The 22381-nt window shown below is 35.2% G+C and overlaps 1 protein-coding gene across 3 annotated transcripts; it reads left to right on the top strand.

Moving 5' to 3' along the window:
• The first annotated feature begins 4423 nt into the window (after positions 1 to 4423).
• On the top strand, positions 4424 to 22194 carry LOC127737538 (prostaglandin E2 receptor EP4 subtype-like). 3 transcript variants are annotated; one of them, XM_052248360.1, is made up of 3 exons: positions 4424 to 4504; positions 5681 to 6634; positions 20743 to 22194. In XM_052248360.1, the coding sequence occupies exons 2-3, from the start codon at positions 5777 to 5779 to the stop codon at positions 21196 to 21198; spliced, it is 1314 nt and encodes a 437-aa protein (XP_052104320.1). In that variant the 5' UTR covers positions 4424 to 4504; positions 5681 to 5776; the 3' UTR covers positions 21199 to 22194. The 3 variants fall into 3 exon arrangements, with proteins under 3 accessions (XP_052104320.1, XP_052104331.1, XP_052104316.1); XM_052248371.1 differs by lacking the exon at positions 4424 to 4504 and adding an exon at positions 4559 to 4819; XM_052248356.1 differs by lacking the exon at positions 4424 to 4504 and adding an exon at positions 4915 to 4951.
• Positions 22195 to 22381: the final 187 nt, after the last annotated feature.

Here is a 22381-nt window from a genome sequence, read left to right as displayed (position 1 = left end):
ATTAGAGTGAGACCAGGAGTGTGGACATTGTAAATTGGAGAGAAACCAGGAGTGTGGACAGTGTTAATTAGAGTGAGACCAGGAGTATGGACAGTGTAAATTAGAGTGAGACCAGGAGTGTGGACAGTGTCAATTAGAGTGAGACCAGGAGTGTGGACAGTGTCAATTAGAGTGAGACCAGGAGTGTGGACAGTGTTAATTAGAGTGAGACCAGGAGTGTGGACAGTGTAAATTAGAGTGAAACCAGGAGTGTGGACAAGGTTAATCAGAGTATATCAGAAATGTAGAGAGAGTAAATTAGAGTGAGACTATGAGTATGGACAGTGTAAATTAGAGTGAGACCAGGACTGTGGACAGTGTAAATTGGAGAGAAACCAGGAGTGTGGACAGTGTTAATTAGATTGAGACCAGGAGTATGGACAGTGTAAATTAGAGTGAGACCAGGAGTGTGGACAGTGTAAGTTGGAGAGAAACCAGGAGTGTGGACAGTATCAATTAGAGTGAGACCAGGAGTATGGACAGTGTTAATTAGAGTGAGACCAGGAGTATGGACAGTGTAAATTAGAGTGAGACCAGGAGTGTGGACAGTGTAAATTAGAGTGACACCAGGAGTGTGGACATTGTAAATTGGAGAGACCAGGAGTGTGGACAGTGTAAATTAGAGTGACACCAGCAGTGTGGACAGTGTAAATTAGAGTGAGACCAGGAGTGTGGACAGTGTAAATTGGAGAGAAACCAGGAGTGTGGACAGTGTAAATTGGAGAGACCAGGAGTGTGGACAGTGTAAATTAGAGTGACACCAGCAGTGTGGACAGTGTAAATTAGAGTGAGACCAGGAGTGTGGACAGTGTAAATTGGAGAGAAACCAGGAGTGTGGACAGTGTTAATTAGAGTGAGACCAGGAGTATGGACAGTGTAAATTAGAGTGAGACCAGTAGTGTGGACAGTGTCAATTAGAGTGAGACCAGGAGTGTGGACAGTGTCAATTAGAGTGAGACCAGGAGTGTGGACAGTGTAAATTGGAGAGAAACCAGGAGTGTGGACAGTGTAAATTGGAGAGACCAGGAGTGTGGACAGTGTCAATTAGAGTGACACCAGCAGTGTGGACAGTGTAAATTAGAGTGAGACCAGGAGTGTGGACAGTGTAAATTGGAGAGAAACCAGGAGTGTGGACAGTGTTAATTAGAGTGAGACCAGGAGTATGGACAGTGTAAATTAGAGTGAGACCAGGAGTGTGGACAGTGTCAATTAGAGTGAGACCAGGAGTATGGACAGTGTAAATTAGAGTGAGACCAGGAGTGTGGACAGTGTCAATTAGAGTGAGACCAGTAGTGTGGACAGTGTCAATTAGAGTGAGACCAGGAGTGTGGACAGTGTCAATTAGAGTGAGACCAGGAGTGTGGACAGTGTAAATTGGAGAGAAACCAGGAGTGTGGACAGTGTAAATTGGAGAGACCAGGAGTGTGGACAGTGTCAATTAGAGTGACACCAGCAGTGTGGACAGTGTAAATTAGAGTGAGACCAGGAGTGTGGACAGTGTAAATTGGAGAGAAACCAGGAGTGTGGACAGTGTTAATTAGAGTGAGACCAGGAGTATGGACAGTGTAAATTAGAGTGAGACCAGGAGTGTGGACAGTGTCAATTAGAGTGAGACCAGGAGTGTGGACAGTGTCAATTAGAGTGAGACCAGGAGTGTGGACAGTGTTAATTAGAGTGAAACCAGGAGTGTGGACAAGGTTAATCAGAGTATATCAGAAATGTAGAGAGAGTAAATTAGAGTGAGACCAGGAGTATGGACAGTGTAAATTAGAGTGAGACCAGGATTGTGGACAGTGTAAATTGGAGAGAAACCAGGAGTGTGGACAGTGTTAATTAGAGTGAGACCAGGAGTATGGACAGTGTAAATTAGAGTGAGACCAGGAGTGTGGACAGTGTAAGTTGGAGAGAAACCAGGAGTGTGGACAGTGTTAATTAGAGTGAGACCAGGAGTATGGACAGTGTAAATTAGAGTGAGACCAGGAGTGTGGACAGTGTTAATTAGAGTGAGACCAGGAGTGTGGACAGTGTCAATTAGAGTGAGACCAGGAGTGTGGACAGTGTTAATTAGAGTGAAACCAGGAGTGTGGACAAGGTTAATCAGAGTAATATCAGAAATGTAGAGAGGGTAAATTAGAGTGAGACCAGGAGTATGGACAGTGTCAATTAGAGTGAGACCAGGAGTATGGACAGTGTTAATTAGAGTGAGACCAGGAGTATGGACAGTGTAAATTAGAGTGAGACCAGGAGTGTGGACAGTGTAAATTAGAGTGACACCAGGAGTGTGGACAGTGTAAATTGGAGAGACCAGGAGTGTGGACAGTGTAAATTAGAGTGACACCAGCAGTGTGGACAGTGTAAATTAAAGTGAGACCAGGAGTGTGGACAGTGTTAATTAGAGTGAGACCAGGAGTGTGGACAGTGTTAATTAGAGTGAGACCAGGAGTATGGACAGTGTAAATTAGAGTGAGACCAGGAGTGTGGACAGTGTTAATTAGAGTGAGACCAGGAGTGTGGACAGTGTCAATTAGAGTGAGACCAGGAGTGTGGACAGTGTTAATTAGAGTGAAACCAGGAGTGTGGATAAGGTTAATCAGAGTAATATCAGAAATGTAGAGAGGGTAAATTAGAGTGCGACCAGGAGTATGGACAGTGTCAATTAGAGTGAGACCAGGAGTATGGACAGTGTCAATTAGAGTGAGACCAGGAGTATGGACAGTGTCAATTAGAGTGAGACCAGGAGTGTGGACAGTGTTAATTAGAGTGAGACCAGGAGTGTGGACAGTGTTAATTAGAGTGAGACCAGGAGTGTGGACAGTGTCAATTAGAGTGACACCAGCAGTGTGGACAGTGTAAATTAGAGTGAGACCAGGAGTGTGGACAGTGTAAATTAGAGTGAAACCAGGAGTGTGGACAGTGTAAATTGGAGAGAACAGGAGTGTGGACAGTGTAAATTAGAGTGACACCAGCAGTGTGGACAGTGTAAATTAGAGTGAGACCAGGAGTGTGGACAGTGTAAATTAGAGTGAGACCAGGAGTGTGGACAGTGTAAATTGGAGAGAAACCAGGAGTGTGGACAGTGTTAATTAGAGTGAGACCAGGAGTATGGACAGTGTAAATTAGAGTGAGACCAGGAGTGTGGACAGTGTTAATTAGAGTGAGACCAGGAGTGTGGACAGTGTTAATTAGAGTGAGACCAGGAGTGTGGACAGTGTAAATTAGAGTGACACCAGGAGTGTGGACAAGGTTAATCAGAGTAATATCAGAAATGTAGAGAGGGTAAATTAGAATGAGACCAGGAGTATGGACAGTGTTAATTAGAGTGAGACCAGGAGTGTGGACAGTGTTAATTAGAGTGACACCAGGAGTGTGGACAAGGTTATTCAGAGTAATATCAGAAATGTAGAGAGTGTTAATTAGAGTGAGACCAGGAGTTTGGACAGTGTAAATTAGAGTGAGACCAGGAGTGAGGCCAGGAGTGTGGACAGTGTAAATTAGAGTGACACCAGGAGTGTGGACAAGGTTAATCAGAGTAATATCAGAAATGTAGAGAGTGTTAATTAGAGTGAGACCAGGAGTATGGACAGTGTAAATTAGAGTGAGACCAGGAGTGTGGACAGTGTTAATTAGAGTGAGACCAGGAGTGTGGACAGTGTAAATTAGAATGATACCAGGAGTGTGGACAGTGTAAATTAGAGAGACCAGGAGTGTGGACAGTGTAAATTAGAGTGAGACCAGGAGTGTGGACAAGGTTAATCAGAGTAATATCAGAAATGTAGAGAGGGTAAATCAGAGTGAGGCCAGGAGTGTGGACAGGATAAGCGTGTCAGCTTTGAACCCATCATTCGTCATTCGTTTCAAATTCATATCTAGGGGAAAGTATCAAATCCTTCAGCATGGCTAAACTGCTGGGCCAAGTAGAGAAACACATTACAAGTTATGCAAAAAAGAACTCGTTAAAAAGATATGGTTATTGTAGTGTATATGCAATGTTTGAGAATGGGTGAGGTAATCTATGCTTAAAACTAATTTTATGGATTTTGATTTAAACAAGTTGACATGTGCGTGGTTATTGTCGATATATTACCTGGTAAATATGTATTTAGTGAATAATGATGTAAATATCAAACTCTTTATTGATATTCAGTGGTATATAAAAATATAAGATTTTTCATTCAATGCAACCATGAAATACCTTCTTTTGTAGTTTAATAAATATTTGATGGTATGTAAAATATTTTGACACGTGCCCCGAGACCGTAACAATGAGTAACGATAGTAGCTATACTATTTTCTTTAACCAAATTACTTTATATTCCTGGTGTACCATTATTTCAGTTACGTAACCAAGCGGGCACTTATTCTTTTATTTAGTCAACCAATCGATTATATCTTTAAAGATTTTTTTTAAAGATTTACTTAACGTAAATACTTCCTTTATATTGGACCACCTTACCTAATGGAAGAGGTAAGTCGTCATTAATAAGATTATCCCTTGTTGAGACACACACTGATTTATTTCCATAGGATTTTATTGTAGAAAACATTTTGTTATTGTTTTGTCAACATTGTGGAGGTCGTAAGCATATGTTACAGGATGTAAAAATCATTTTGACTAATCGCATGAATCCATTGAAAGTCGTGTCTATTTTCTTTTGAAGCCATCCCCCTTTTTCTCTCCAGTTATCACAGCGAGCATAGACAGAAACGAAGAAATGGTCAAAAGGAAGTCTTGTCGAATATAATAATGTCATTTCCTCTGAAAATGAATAAAAAACAAAAGGTAAAACCCAATACTTTAAAAATACGGAAACAAAATTTCACGGTACACCAGCCATATATAAATTTCTATTTGTATGAATGTATTTAACAATGATAGATAGTTAACACATGTACTTGTGAGGTGTACAAAATAGTACGTACGTTATTTTAATTAACACATATTTATTTGACTATGATAATAATGACATTGTTATCTTTTTTGACGTTCTTTATATTAGGCTTTATTAATTGGTAAAATTCACTTACAAGGGGATCTGATCTGTGTAAACTGTGTAAATCAAGATTAAGATTAATCTTCTGATTTATTTGAGTAATCTTAATACATATAGTATAGCTTTGTGTCTGCGAATGTATAAAAACTTTAATATATAATACGAACTCTTTTTTTTAAATAATTAAATATACATGCACGATATGGTCACTTATTAATTTGATTGATTATCTCAATCCAGTCAAATTCATTGCGACTGATTTTTTTCTTTTTCTTTTTTTTTTCATTAAATAAAGATAACCAGAACAATATAGAAATAAACAATGATTGTTTACCAAACAGTTTTTTTATCATTATTTCCACATCATTAGAATCAGTATTGATCCAATAGTTAATTAAGGTATAGTGTTGATTGCTTACCAGTTAAATTGTCGCAACAGATTAACAAAGCGAAATAATGATTTTCCTAGGTGAAATCGGTTTCGTATCTATAGATTACGGACCACAGTTGTGTGGTTTACAGGTTTTCAGTCGGAATTCTATTTGATAGGAATTAACTGTAATTGTTGTCCGGTGAATTATGTATTATCTTGACAATAATTAAATAATAAACTGAATATTTTATTACAATTTCTTTAATTACGATTTCAGGTGAAAAGAGAGGTGGCACTTTCTCCTAGAACTGATGGTAATATATTCTCATTGGAGCTACTGAAGTGATTTAAATAAATTAATACGGTTAACGGTATGCAGTACACATCTGTGAACGAGAGTAGTAACAATCAGTCACTGCAGATTATCATGGGGAATACAAGTGCTAGTCCGCAGACGTCAGCTTTTCTACCCAATATAACAGACTTTTCTTCAAAGAAAAATAATACGGTTATTAATTCTGGAATAATGTTTGGGGCAGGGGTTTTTGGAAATATTTTAGCGCTTATTGTTTTAATTCGATCCGGACCAGAACAAAAAAGGACTATATTTTACAGATTAGTAGCTGGTCTTTGTGTCACAGACTTATTAGGAACAACATTGACATCACCCGTTGTGATAGCTGTTTATGTGAATAATTTCCGATGGATGGGCGGAACAGCTATGTGTAATTATTTCGGATATGTGATGATCATGGCAGGGTATGCCACAATGTTGATTGTATGTAGCATGTCTATAGAACGGGTCGTTTGTATAAAACATCCACTTATATACAATGCCAGGTCATCTACAAAACATGCTACAATGATTTTAATATTTTGTTGGGCCTTAGCAGCTTTCATGGCCGCGCTACCGTTTATGGGTTTTGGCAATGTAGTGCTTCAGTACCCTAAGACGTGGTGTTTTTTCGACTATTATACGAAAGAACCGGTTGACAAGGCATTCAATTATTTATTTGCGATATTAGCAACTGTGATTATTTTTGTGACTGCTTGTTGTAATTTAACTGTGATGTGTACTCTAATAAAAAGTCGCCGTCGCCAGTATCTACTCGCCGCAGGAAACGGCAGAAGAAGATATTTTAGTCACTCTAAACGATTCACTGAATGTCAGATGTTAGTACAATTAGTAGGCATAACTATAGTGTTTAGTACTTGTTATATGCCTCTTATGGTGAGTATACACTAAGTCTTTTTAGAAAATACTTTTTTATTTATACTATTATTTGAAATGGAATGATTCAACTTTACTTGGTTTTCTAAATTGTTTAAATAGCAAAAAAAAACCGTTATAGGTCTATTTATCGGGGTTTTTGTTATCCAAAACCATTTGAGAATCAAGTCATATTAGATATTTATCATATTGCTACCTTCTAAATGATTAAAGCCCAAAAGTTCAATTGTAGAAAATATTCTGATTATATATTTATACCTTTGGAACATATGACACCAAAATGGAAATAATAAATGCAATCATAATCTTTATGCTATTTAATCCGACCATTAACCTTAAAAAAATAAAAGATAACAGAATAAATCTTTTCTAGTGGTTATAAGAATAAAACACCCAAAAAAAAGAACTGTTCTTGGACACAATCACCATTTAAAAGGTAAAGACACCAAAACTTTCTAAAAAGAAAAAACACACAAATACAAAGACAGGGGGATTATATCTATCTGGACACTAACAAGCTTCTTACAACAATCAAGATTTCAGTTGTAGTTGTAAAAGAAAATATTACATAAAATATATAGATCTATACTTTATTCGCCAAACAAGGACTCTAATTTAGGACGGCCAGTTTCGTCATTTAGCATTTTTGGCAATGAGTTTGTTTTCTGACATTTAAAATCTGCTGGTTATAGCTGAAACTAGTTAACTAGGTAACAAATCCTGCATCGGCAAATTTCCGAGCAGTATTTTTCTGACTGAACGGTATTTTATTAACGGATAGTTTGGTTTTTTTTTTGTAAAGAAACTTTTTTTTTTATCTATATATATATATATAATACTAGACGCAATGAAGGATAGGATTTTCATCGTGAAATTTGAAGAGAATGATTTATCGATAGGTGTTTTACATAAACGTTGCTGTTAATGTACTTTTGAATATATCCGGCTTTGTACTATACCGACTCTTGCTTTAATGATTTTTCAACATATAAGCTCACAAAGTAAACTGAATAACTCGCGAAAAGACATGATTCATAACTGGACCTAACCTATTCCAACTCCGAGCTCAAATTGTATTGCTATCATTATTAAAAAAAATGGTAAATTTCTTAATTATAAAGTATTGATAAAACTATTATGTAATATTATCACAGGTCTTTTGTTAAATGAACTTGTGTCGTCAGGTTACTTACTATATTATTGGTGTTTTTTTTTTGCCATACATATTCATTAAACAAACACAAATTAATTTGCTTTTAAGGATGGTTAATTTACATCAAGTTACGGAAAACATGTTTGTTAACTACATTTTTTATAGTTTCCTATTTAAAGTACACAACTGAAAAATGAATGTAATTATCATATGCATTATCTGTCGACTGCTTTAACAAATATAAACAAAAATACCGCACTCCAAGGTCAACTAATAAAAAGGGAGAACACCATACAACCTTACAAAACTTAAAGCTCTAATATATCAATCTACGGAACGAATGGAAAACAAATTTCAAAATTCCTGACTGAGAACAGGCAATGATGGCTAGCTAAACCGCACACTTTATGACAGTTGTTTATTAAATTCATTGCATGTTAAATTTCATGGCTATTTGCAAGTCATACTAGTACGAATTCAATTTTAAGAAAGTTTGTTACATTTAGATATCAGATTCATAAACAAAATATAATTTCTGAATATGATGTGCATTCCATGACATATCGTATTACAGTTTTAAATAAATCACTGTCATAAAAATTGTTGACTATCTTACATAATATAATATAAAATCTTTGTATTAGTTGCACCTTGAAGGTGTAAGCCCGAATGGGTGTATCTAATTTACTCCAAGATAGTATTGCCAATGCAAAATAATAGTTTTCAATAATTTAGGAGGGAGGGTATTCAGCGATTTGACCATATGTTATTGAAAAGCATGATAAATGCCTGGTATCCAATTTCATTTAACGAACGACATCTTGGTGTAAATGGAAAATGTATGGAAAGTTTGAAGTATGTTATGCAACTCTTATCGTTTGTTAGTTACGTTAACTTCTGTTGATAGTTTACTGTTGATAGTTTACATGCACTTGTCTCTGAATTTTCTTTGTACTGATACACCTTTATTTAATGTGTTATATAAAGATTTATAGGGGGAAAAAGAGACAAGTGCCTGTACGATGATTTCATCTATTCATCTCTCCCCTGTCAAAATAAAATAAGGAGATGTGGTATGACCCAACATACATACGACACGAACGGAATAGTCATAGTTCATTCTCCTATTTACAAAGTCTTCAACACTGACTTGTTCCTTTTTATGTAGAAATAAAATCAAATTAGCAAAATGACATTTACTAGAACTCCATTTCGCCTGGTCTATGACAACATTAGCTGTTGCCATCACTTTGGTGGCGTAGTCGGCCGTCGACGTACCTTCAAAACCTCCTCTGAAACCACTGTACCAATTTGACTTAAGGTGGTACCTAACACTACAGGGAGATAACTCTGTAAAAATCAACTAAACGTTTTAATTACGTTGTATTGTTAAGGAAATATTAAGCTTCTCAATGATCAAAATTAGTGTTTGTCAAACTGCTATATAACCAACGAAATTTTTCTGATAAAGTGGTTGGTTCAAATTTTTTGAATTTTTTATATTTTTGTCAAAGGGTCAAAGTAAACATTTTGTCAAAATTTTATGAAAATTGAACGAGCCAAATTAATATTAGTCAAGGTGTTGGGTACCACCTTAATGTTCTTTTTGGTATCTAGTTTAAGGATTGTGATTTTCGCTGCCAATCAACCAACATCCTCTGAATGGTTAAAAATATGGAATGGGGGTAAAATGCAATAGAATTTCAAGATCTACAAAATGTTTTTTTTACCAAAATTGTCAGAAAACAAATTACGATTTTTACCATTTTTTTGTGTTTTGAGCTATTATTTTCAAAACTTTAAGATAGAGAGAAACTGAAAAATACAAAAAAAAGTTATCAGAAAGACAAGATCTACAAATAAGTAAACAAGGAAGAAATCTTCACTTGACTCCTTTTATGACTTATTGCTCTTAAACGACCATGTTCACCTTTCTTTTGCGGTTCAACTTTTAATTTTGAAAACTATTATAGTTGGAAAGAAATTTTAAACAGCAAAATAAAATCTACATGTACAAATAAGTCAAATGACCGAAATCGTCAGTAGACTCCTTAAAGGAGTTGTTCTCATTCAATGACGATTTTGACCTTTTTTTTTTCATCTAACCTTGAAACGATTATAGATCCATAGAAAATTAAAATGACTAGCGAGACAAAATTTCTTAATAGGTCAAATAGTTCGATAGAAACGCCAACGAGCAAAATAAGATCTACAAATAAGTCAATATAACCGATATTGACAATCAACTACATTTGTAGGAGTTATTTCCCTTAAATGACGAATATTTTCCTCGTTTTTCGAGTTTGGACTATTATGTTGAAGACTTTAAAGGATAATTTTTGTTAATGAAGAGCCAACATGATCATCAATGCAGTATCTGCCAATAAGTTACACGACCAAAATCATCATTTGACTCCTAATAAGTTTAACTTCGATTGAATTGCAATTAAACACATTTTCTCTTTCAACAATCATCTTGAAAACTATAAAATTGAAAATGATCAGCCAGACAAAATCTACATATAAGCGATACGATAGAAAGTTTTCAAAGGACTCCGTATTAGAACGGTTACCCTTAAATGATATTTTTTACCAATTTTGAGGGGAATCACTAATGGTATATCAATGATATTTGGTTTGTAGTTGTATCAGCATTATCACATCTCATTTCCATGGAGAGTTTATTTATAGCCATTCTCCTTCAGTCATGATTCCTTTGCTTTGGAATTTTTGAACGGTAAGTTAGAGGGGCACCACTTATGATAAGTCAATAATATTTGGTATTCAGTTGTATTAGCATTGACATATCTCATTTCCTCGGAGATTATTTGGCCCTGAACCTTCAGTTATGGTTAATTGACTTTGGATGTTTTGCATAGTTAACATGTTAAAGTATTGCCATTTTAATATCATAATTTGCATTTTACTATCAAAATTTCACACAGGCAAGTTATATCTCTGCTCGTATCTCTGTGCCAACAGTTTATTACAGTGTGTTCTTAAGTTGTGCTGACACAACTGTCCTTGTTAGGGGAGGCTTAAGCGCTTGCAAACATGTCTAGCTCCGCCACATTCTGTACGTGCAAGTCATATGTCAGAAGCTTATAATTCGGTGGTTGTCGTTGTTTGCCGTCTGTCATATCTGTTTTCGTTTGTTATTTTGTCATAAAACAGGCTGTTTGTTTTCTTTATTGAATTGTTTTACATTTGATCATGTCGGGGCCTTTTTGTTTAGCTTACTATACAGTACGGGGTTTCCTCATTGTTGAAAGCCGTATTGTGACCTGTAATTGCTTACATCCACGTCATTTGGTCTTTGGTGGATAGTTGTCTAAATGGTTCATAAAATCCAGTTAAAGACTACACAAATAAATTGTTACAAAAAGAGAAAACACAAAAAAGGATATTTTTGTTTAACTATTTTATTTATTTATTTAGTTTAAACAAATTAAAAAAAACAGATTTCGCTGTCCCAGGCTAGGGGGAGGGTTGGGATCCCGCTTATATTTTTAACCCCGCCACATTCTGTATGTATGTGCCTGTCCCAAGTCAGGAGCATGTAATTCAGTGGTTGTCGTTTGTTTATGTGTTACATATTTGTTTTTCGTTCTTTTTTTGTACATAAATTAGGCCGTTAGTTTTCACGTTTGAATTGTTTTACATTGTCATTTCGGGGCCTTTTATAGCTGACTGAGCGGTATGGGCTTTGCTCATTGTTGAAGGCCGTACGGTGACCTATAGTTGTTAATTTCTGTGTCATTTGGTCTGTTGTGGAGAGTTGTCTCATTGGCAATCATACCACATCTTCTTTTTTATATTGTTGATTTAATTAGGGACTCTTAATCTTTACAATCCTGAATTATTGAGAATTAACAAAGAAAACGGTTTGAAGGCAACAACCTTGGTATTTTTTCATTATTCATATCTATACATACATATATTGTGTGTCGATACACACTCCTGGCCCGTTTTTGTTATTTTTGGCATATACTGTCAATATCGCTTCGCCATTTGCTAAAAAGTTATGCTATTATTTGTAAATTATTCTCCGAATCACAATAGCTCTCATTGACAGCCAAAATCCTCAGTGATAATTGTTTTCCAATAAGCAATAATTACCCCTCTATTTATATGTTGAATAGAAGACGATTTACTTGCTCTAAGAACAAAAAACAATTCCTTAATTAACATATAAATAACACAAAGGTTAACCAAGTGTCAGTTAAACTAAGAAACAACTGAAAGGAATTTTTGTAAGTACATCTGGAGGTATTTTGGGCTCCGATAGTTTAAAATACCCATAACATAAAAAATGGCCCTACGTGGACACAAAAAACATCTGCTGTTGAACGTATTTTCGTCCTTTACAAAAAAAAAAATAATATGCCCAAAGATGTCCGACTAAAAAAACAATGTATGAAACAACAATAGATGTTCTCAAGTTTAAAACTCGCGACCATTTAAACTGTAATGAGATATTGAACGAGATTGTTAGCGCTTTTTAAAGAAGCATTCTTTGATCCTATTATCTCCATCTGGTGCCTCACGTCATTCGATACATCTGCTTTAAATTTGTATTATTTCTTCTCCAATATCACATTTTTTGTGTCAATGTCATTTTTTTGTTATTGATATTTTGCAAAAAAATATTATAAACAAACATTGTAAAGGCATTTCATTGTATTAAACGGAGATTATCGGGAGTTTTGTTTTCTTTTTAAGGACGAAGTTCGAAGTGTATCGTTATTTTTATCGGAAAATTTAAAGTAAAAATTTTAGTGGTTTATTTTTAGAAATTTATCTGCATAAACTTACAGGCACTGAACCCAACCTAGCATCATATTTGACCGTTGGCTGTTTTGACCTTGATATCAGAATATATATTCTTCATACCAAAAGACGGCACGAATTTCTTTTCCTATTGGTAATTTTCGTTTCTTTTAAGCCGATGCATTGTTTGCTCCATCATGTACGTGTTTCCAGTAACTGAAAAAAATAATGTTATATTTTCATACTAAAATACATTGACAAAAGTACTATTAATACATGTAATATAAAATGGGTTATAACGCTTACTTAATTCGTCACCAATACAGGTTTCATTGTGAAAGTATGGTTGCTCTTGCAGAATTTAAAAAAAATGTATGTCTCACGAAAATTTTATACCCCACCCAACTTCGTACAATGTTTTGACGGGTCCATCCGGCAGTTCGTGTCTTAGTTTGTACGTCACCACTTTATTGTTGCTATGATAACACCTTCGTTTTTGTCGGATCCTTTTCAAATGTGAATTTAGGCTTCCACTCAACAAAAATTGGGTCGAGACCGATAATCTGAAATAGAATACTATTTTCTTGGGAAGGGGGTTTTGTAAAAATCTACCATGTTACATTACGTAGGGGAGTTGGTTATGTGATCTGGCTCACTAAAGGTTCTTTTCAGCACGATTAATCTGACCTATCCAAAATGGTTATGATAATATTGCTATAATTAAACCATTGCGGGGATTAATATCAATTCGCTTATTTACAGTTTTACTTGAATGTCTCTTTTATTATTTTTCCTTCTATATTGTAATTCTGTACATCATTGCACAATATCATATCTTCTTACAAACACATGTACAGCATTGCACAATAGCATATCTTCTTACACTTCATGATGTTGCTTGCATGTATGAAAGTTATTTTGAACTTCATCCCGGTAGGACAGCACGATTTCTATAAAAGTAATATAGATATAGTATTACGTTTATTAACACCAAACTGTCTTTGATATGGTATCATTAAGTATTGTTTCACTTATATATCGGACTTTGTGACACCTTGTTTTATTGTATATGTTCATGTACTTTTTGTTATTTTATTCTACCGATAAAATTACACGGGGAATTGTTGATTGCTAAAAAAATAAACACAAAATCTAGAGCTATATAGAAATAAGGAGATGTGGTATGATTGCCAATGAGATAACTATCCACCAAAGTTCAAATGAAATGGATGTCTAGAGTGGAGTCAAATGAAATGGAAGTAAACAATTACAGGCAACCGTACGGCCTTCAGCAATGAGAAAAACCCATACCGTATAGTCGGCTATAAAAGGCCCCTACATAAAAATATGAAAAAAATCAATTGAGAAAACTAACGGCCTAATTTATAACAAAACAGTTTACGAAAAACAAATATGACGGACATGAACCAACGACAACCACTGAACTACAGGCTCCTGACTTGGGACAGGCACATAAAGAATGTGGCGGGGTTAAACATGTTTGTGAGCGCTCAACCCTCCCCTAACCTGGGAAAGTGGTGTAACAGCACAACATAAGAACAAACTATAAAAATCAGTTGAAAAAGGCTTAACTCATCAGATCGATACAAAGAAAAACATCAAACAAAAACACAGACAGGACGTTGCAGGGTATATATCTATCCCTCATCCCTAACAACAACAAAATCACTAAGTACAGATCTGAGAATACTCGCAGTTACTGACAGCTAGTTCAAAGCCAATAACAACTTTTTTAAAAAAAATCATGTATCTAAGACTAAAATATCAATCAGTACACATCCAACATCCAATGGATTTTGTGTAAAGACGTCATTAACAGTCAGAGAAAAAAATGAACTTGAGCAGAGCAATGCCAAAATATAGGTATCGACAGATTGCAGTACCGTGAAAGTACATATGTGTAATATTTAGTATGGTTTTAATTTACTGATACTAAAATCAATATTTATACATGTACCAATAAAAACAATATTCAAAGATTTAATTACAGTGTTGAATAGGTAACCTTTTATAATAAGTTTATTTAAAGAATTAATAAGTTAACTCTGACCGTATCTAAATTTCCGGGTTCGGTTAACAACGTCACCGTAAAATAAAGGATGTGCTATTCCGTTTGAAATAAGTTTTCTACAGGTACAGCCAAAATTCCAAACCAAATCTTTGTATCTATGGAAGAATTTAGTAAAGGTTTTAAGTAATTTGTGGTAACGAAATCCCTGACTTAACGATTTACTAGTAATACATAGATTACGCTCATTGAAATCCAAAACGTCACTACAGACACGAGCATAGCGAACGAGTTGGGATATATAAACATCGTAAGACGGTGTCACAGGAACATCACCGTCCAAAAAAGGAAAATTAACAATAGGGAAAGAAAAATCATCTCTTTTGTCGTAAATTTTTGTGTAGAGTTTCTGGTGTAATACTGAAATATATAAATCTAGGAAAGGACAGTAATTGCTGTTAATATTTGAATTATTTAAAGTAAGTTCCTTTGAGTAAATTTCAGCAGTATATTTAGAGAATTCTGGGTTATTTAACGAAAAAATATCATCAAGATAACGGTAAGTGTTGCTGAATTTATCAATTAAATGGAATTTTGACGGTGTTTTACCGATTTTGGCCATAAACTGTGATTTATAACAGTAAAGGAACAAGTCTGCTATTTAAGGGGCACAATTGGTCCCCATAGGAATACCCACAACATGTCGATAAACTTTATTGCCGAAGCGTACATAAATGTTGCCAAGGAGAAAATTTAGGGCTTTAATCATCTCATCATACCTCCAGTAAGTATATCTAGCATATTTACCTTTCTCATTGGAGAAAAAGGCTTTATATGAGTTGCAGCAAGTACATTTGCAATCAGATTATCAAACGACCATTTAGATAGGAAAACTTTTGTTTGATAAGATTGTGCGGAAGTCCAGTATAAAGAGTGGAAAAGTCAAAACTGTCAACCGAATCAAAAGGACCATCAAAAGCACGTAATTTATCTAAAACATCCCCACGACATGGTCATATGCCTGTCATAAGTTAGAAAGTTTTAGTTCTATCTAAACGTTTTCCCTTTTCGGAATAATTCCGTTAATCTATTGATGTCTTTTGTTGTTCGTTAGGTTACTTTTTCATTGATGCATACTCAAGCTATTCTCTTATTCAAATTTTAACGTTATCATAGATATAAGAAGATGTGGTATGAGTGCCAATGAGTCAACTCTCCATCCAAGTCAAAATTTATTAAATAAACCAATATAGGTCAAAGTACGGTCTTCAACACGGAGCCTTGGCTCACACCGAACAGCAAGCTATAAAGGGCCCCCAAAATTACTAGTGTAAAACCATTCAAACGGGAAAACCAACGGTCTAATCTATAAAAAACGAGAAACGAGAAACACTTATGAACCACATCAACAAACGACAACTACTGAACATCAGATTTCTGACTTAGGACAGGTGCAAACAATTGCAGCGGGTTTAAACGTTTTAATGGTACCAAACCTTCACCCTTATCTGAAACAATAGTGTAACATCACAACATAGAAAGACATGTCTGTTTATTTTACATTTATTTCCATTGTTTGGTAAATGACCCTTATTCCGGCTGACTTTTTAGGATAATGTTGTGGAATTCTTTCCTACATATCTTCCGTTAAAACAGCCGTCCAGAGCTGTTGACCTTCCAATCTTTTGACTTATCTTCCTTTAAAACAGCGGTACAGAGCTGTTGCCCTTCCAATCGTTTGACTTATCTTCCTTTAAAACAGCAGTCCAGAGCTGTTGACCTTCCAATCTTTTGACTTATATTCCCTTAACACAGCAGTCCAGAGCTATTGACCTTCCAATCTTTTGACTTATCTTCCTTTAAAACAACGGTCCAGAGCTGTTGACCTTCCAATCTTTTGACTTATCTTCTTTTAAAACAGCAGTTCAGAGCTGTTGACCTTCCAATCTTTTGACTTATCTTCCTTTAAAACAACGGTCCAGAGCTGTTGACCTTCCAATCTTTTGACTTATCTTCCTTTGAAACAGCAGTCCAGAGCTGTTGACCTTCCAGTCTTTTGACTTATCTTCCTTTAAAACAGCAGTCCAGAGCTGTTGACCTTCCAATCTTTTGACTTATCTTCCTTTAAAACAGCGGTCCAGAGCTGTTGATCTTCCAATCTTTTGACTTATCTTCCTTTAAAACAGCGGTCCAGAGCTGTTGACCTTCCAATCTTTTGACTTATTTTACTTTAAAACAGCAGTTCAGAGCTGTTGACCTTCCAATCTTTTGACTTATCTTCCTTTAAAACAGCAGTCCAGAGCTGTTGACCTTCTAGTCTTTTGACTTATCTTCCTTTAAAACAGCAGTCCAGAGCTGTTGACCTTCCAATCTTTTGACTTATCTTCTTTTAAAACAGCGGTCCAGAGCTGTTGACCTTCCAATCTTTTGACTTATCTTCCTTTAAAACAGCGGTCCAGAGCTGTTGACCTTCCAATCCTTTGACTTATATTCCTTTAAAACAGCAGTCCAGAGCTGTTGACCTTCCAATCTTTTGACTTTAGTACATCTGTAAAGTCTTGCTTTTAAACGAAACGTGCCTCTGGCAATCTTCATGTTAATTATGATTTAATTATAATTTGATATCTTAATGACCTATTTTATTTATATTAAGACGTTCATGTAAGTTTAGTCTGTGTTTTAATCTTTATTTGTTCTTTGTAACAAATATTATAAAGAAACGTTGGTAGAAATTTCAAATGATTTAGGATATGCTGTCTCATTGAACTTTAGAACGGATCTTAAAATATACTACATATCTCCTAAACAAATATAATGTTATATAACAGCTACGTACTAGTTTAACTCCAAGATAAGTTTCCGAGAATTTCTGTAACCTGTGAATGTGATGACTTATTACAAACAACATGCAGATTTATACAATACCTGATCCTTCATGTATGTTTGTGTCATCGATCGCTTTTCTGTTAAACACAAAATCTTTTTGAGGTCGTATCATGTTTTTCAATTATGTTTATTCTTAATTCACATGATATACTTGCAGCTGATCACGAGTAGACAACGATGTCTTGTCACGAGATATTAAAACCCCATTTACATTTTTCTCTTACATATATTTGGCAATTTCGTATATGTTTCTATAAAAAAAACATTTAAAATAAACAATAAACTCGTACAGAAAGGGTAGTTCTCTTCTTAAATTTCAAAGATTTAATAGATAACATATGTCACAAAGGAATATGTGCAAGTCCAATTACGGAAGACAATTTGTGTCTGAGACCTTTGATGTCTTTACTTATAATTCGTACAAAATATGTAATAACCGGAGCTCTACTGCCATACTTATCTCATTGTATAATGTTTTGTGTATAATTTAAGTGTTCAGTTCAATGCATAAAATGACTGATATATTAAGTAAATGAACAACAATAAAACTGACACGTTTTTATACGCCCGTTTACAGGATTTATTATGGACTACCGTTTTCCGTCCGTCCGTCCGTCGTTAACATGTCGGACAATAACTCAAAAACGCTTTTACCAATTTTCGTGAAACTTTGATGAATTGTTTATATCTATTGACGTAAATTCCCTTTCGATTTTTATAAATTTTAGATTTTACGTTTCCGTTTATATATATTGACATATTTTCGATTTTTTTTAATTTCCTAATTTTACATTTTTGAGTATTGGGACTTTATTAAAAAAAGGGGGGATTTTTTAAATAAAGTAAAAACAATATGCCCCCCAACTTTCAGTTGCGGGGGCATAAAAAGGGCGGGGGGGGTTTCAGTTTTCGGACAATAACTCAAAAATCCTTTCAGCAGTTTTCATGAAACTTTGGTGACTGGTTTGTATCTATTAATATAAGCTCCTTTTATTTTTTTTATATAAATTTCTGATATGACATTGAGGAACTATGGAAGTTTATTCGTTGAAAATCGACGGGCGTATCATGCGCTCATGGCGCAGCTCTTTATTTTTTCATTGCGACTGTTGATAATCAGTCCCGATGGTCTCAAAGATCGATACCACTGCTAGCGAATGAAAGTCCCGAGGGTCTCATTGTCAATACCCCTTCTAATGGACTGACTGTCCCGTTGGTTTCACTGGTCATTACCATTGCTAGTGGACTGACAGTCCCTTTGGTCTCAATGGTCATTACCGCTGCTAGTGGACCGACAGTACCATCTGTCTCATTGGTCAATATCCCTTACTATTGGACTGACTGTCCCATTAGTCTCATTTGCCATTACCCTTGCTAATGAACTGACTGTCCAATTGGTCTCATTTTCCATTACCCTTGCTGAAGAACTGACTGTCTGATTGGTCACATTTGTCATTACCCTTGATAATGAACTGGCTGTCCCATTGGTCTCATTTGCCATTACCCTAACTAATGAACTGACTGTCCCATTGGTCACATTTGTCATAACCACTGCTAATGAACTGGCTGTCCCATTTGTCTCATTTGTCATTACCCTTGCTAATGAACTGACTGTCCCATTGGTCTCATTTGTAATTACCACTGCTAATGAACTGACTGTCCCATTGGTCACATTTGTCATAACCACTGCTAATGAACTGGCTGTCCCATTTGTCTCATTTGTCATTACCCTTGCTAATGAACTGACTGTCCCATTGGTCTCATTTGTAATTACCACTGCTAATGAACTGACTGTCCCATTGGTCTCATTTGCCATTACCCTTGCTAATGAAATGACTGTCCCATTGGTCTCATTTGTCATTACCCTTGCTATTGGACTGGCTGTCCCATTTGTCTCATTTGTCATTACCACTGCTGATGAACTGACTGTCCCATTGGTCTCATTTGCCATTACTCTTGCTAATGAACTCGCTGTCCCATTAGTCTCATTTGTCATTACCACTGGTGGTGGACAGTAAGTTCCGTGGGTCTCGTTGGTTGATACCATTGCTAGTGAACAGTCAGTCCCGTAGGTCTCGTTGGTTAATACAATTGCTAATGGGCTGACAGTTCCATTGGTCCCATTATTCTATACCAATAATCATGGACTGATTTTCCCTTTGGTCTCATACTTACAATATCCGTACTTACACGAATAGACTTGACCTGACAGTCCCATTTGTCTTATTGGCCAGTACCCCTGCTTATGGACTGACAGTCAAATTAATCTCATTAGTCAATACCCCCGCTGAAGGACTAACATACCCTATGGACCTGCAAAAATCGATTTGGATCTACAAATGAATCAACTGGTCGAAATCAGACGACTTCTTATTGGAGTTATTGCCCTTGACGATCTTTACCGTTTTTTGGCGTTTTGCCAAATATCTCAAAACCTATAATAAATAAATAGAAATTTAAAAAAAGCAAAAATGATCAACAAGACAAGATCTACAAGTATGTCAACATGGCCGAAATTGTCAATTGACTCATTATTGCTCCTTAATAACGATTTTTACCAATTTGTGCGTTTTTACCTTGAAAACTATAAAAGATAGATAGACACTTTTAATATAAAAATGACATAGCAAGACAATATCTATAAATAAGTTAAAGTTTGCCGAAATCGTTACTAGACACTTCATATGAGTTATTGCCCTTAATTGGCGATTTGTTTATCGTTTTTTTTTTTGTGTTTTGGGCAAAACAAAAGAAGATAGAGAGAAATTGTAAACAGAAAAAATGATCAATAATCAGCAAAAAAAGAGATTTTTGTCATGAATTCTATTCTGTTCTAGTCTAGATGTTAGATGTTACTTTTTCTATATTTTTTTGTTTTGGTTAGTCATATGTGTTAATGGTTAGAACTTATTTTGACTTATTTCATTTATATTAAGAAAAAGTAGCATCTACTTTAGATGTCAACATGCAGTGTTCAACAATGAAAAGGTGTCTATATTATATGCTAACCTCTCAATCGCCCCAGTATCCAAAATAAAATCTCGGAGAATATCAAACACCAAATTCAACAAATAACGAAAGAAAAATTACGGTTTCTGTATAGATATCAAACAGTTTTTATAAACAATTCCCGATCTCAATGGGTTTTCAAACTGAGAATTGTCATAAAATTCATTCAGCGTTTCATAAAGTTTATAACGATTTAATTGTACAAATATTTATCAAATGTTGATGACTTTTTATTGTAATCTTAATTATTTATACTTTCAGGCACGAGTCATTATAAACCAAACAGAACTGTTACCACGAAATGTTCGATTGGATTTAATCATGATTAGATTCGCGTCACTCAATCAAATATTAGACCCGTGGGTTTATATTCTATTGCGGAGAGAATTGTTATGGAAAGTGATATCAGGCTTTAAAATGTTGTGTCGTATTAAACAAAACGAACCCGACATTATTCCACAGAGACCTAACTTTGACATAGATAATGATACGTGTTGTATATTTTGTTATCATTGTTTGTGTGACCCCCCAGTGAAACGTCCAAGAGCAGAATCTACGTATTTTTCAACATATGAATCAGAGCATCGCCGCTCAACTCTGACGCCATCGACCCCAAATGGCATTCGAAGGGGCTCATTAAGCGAAACGAATAGAAACCTTTGTCTACTGGTGAACCAACCTCCATACAGCAGGGTTAATAACAAATCACCATCCTAACCCGAAACAACGTATCGAACATTTAATAACGACGCCATGACGAGTCTCGTGACGAGTACATCCTACTGCTCAGTCGTCAAGTTTTGCCAGGAAGTTTAGAACATGCACACATGTTTTCTTTATAAGAAACAAGAATGTTTTGTATTTATTTAATTTTTTTTTTATTAATTTTTAGCTATGGTCTTTAATTTGTAGACTACTATATGTTATTCGGGTTCTTCACAGGGAATATGGGCCCATATCCCCTGTGAAGCCCGATTAACAGTTATATTATATTATACTGGAGTGTCCTGATTTTAACATTATTTACCATTCGTATCTTCGTTTTTGTTAAATGGGGATATGGATTAAGAACCCTGTCAAGGTAACCAATCAAATTGCAGGATTAGCCTGGATATCTGTCAAGGTAACCAATCAAATTGCAGGATTAGCCTGGATATTTCACTCCAATATACTATAACTACTTATTTGGGGAATTTACAAGTTAAATTATACATGACATACTTATCGCAGTGATTTGTTCATGTTCATAAAAAGAAATTTTTCTTATAAACAAAATTATCAACAAAAACAAAAAGAGGTGTAGTCATTTCCCATGTAACTGCTTCACATATAGTTTCAACACCGGAACATTAATAAAGGATAGTGTCACGAGAGGAAAATGATTGACCTGTAGAATTGTGTAACAAGAGCCTGACTGAATGACCTCTTGTTATTGAAACTGTGTGATTCACCTGATCACACAACGAACGGTTATTCTTTAAAATGACAATGACAACTCTGGATCTGAAACTCTGGTGCAAACTAATACTTGAGACTCTGGAACACGCGATGAATAATCCAAACTGAGAATTTCACACATCAAAACATGTTGATTAAAAGTTATGGATATGAAATGTAAATAGAAACCAAAATATAAAATAAATTATTAAACATAATGAATTTAAGTCCAAAATGTCAGAATTGTGAATTTTGAATAAAAGAAGCATATTTTTGCTTGGTCACAATATATTCACGGGTGGGGGGTCTCTTCCTATATAAAGGTACACATAATACAATTTTTTGGAACGTCCAATATATCAATTGGGTGCAATTTCACGTAGATAATATAACAATGGGTAGAAATGTTTTATATGTCAATGGGTCACAAATGTTAATCTTCTGTTAAGAAGTCTGCAAAAAC

Source organism: Mytilus californianus, unplaced genomic scaffold, assembly GCF_021869535.1.
Source record: "Mytilus californianus isolate M0D057914Y unplaced genomic scaffold, xbMytCali1.0.p SCAF_1, whole genome shotgun sequence".
NCBI lineage: Eukaryota > Metazoa > Mollusca > Bivalvia > Mytilida > Mytilidae > Mytilus > Mytilus californianus.
Note: the sequence above shows the minus strand (reverse complement) of the source record. Positions and strands in the feature narration are given on the sequence as shown.

Bases quoted from the DNA above. Each gene is read 5' to 3' on its own strand.
- LOC127737538 (XM_052248360.1), top strand. From the start codon at position 5,777: ATGCAGTACACATCTGTGAACGAGAGTAGTAACAATCAGTCACTGCAG. The intron at 6,635-20,742 runs GTGAGTATACAC...TTATACTTTCAG, and splicing joins CTTGTTATATGCCTCTTATG to GCACGAGTCATTATAAACCA.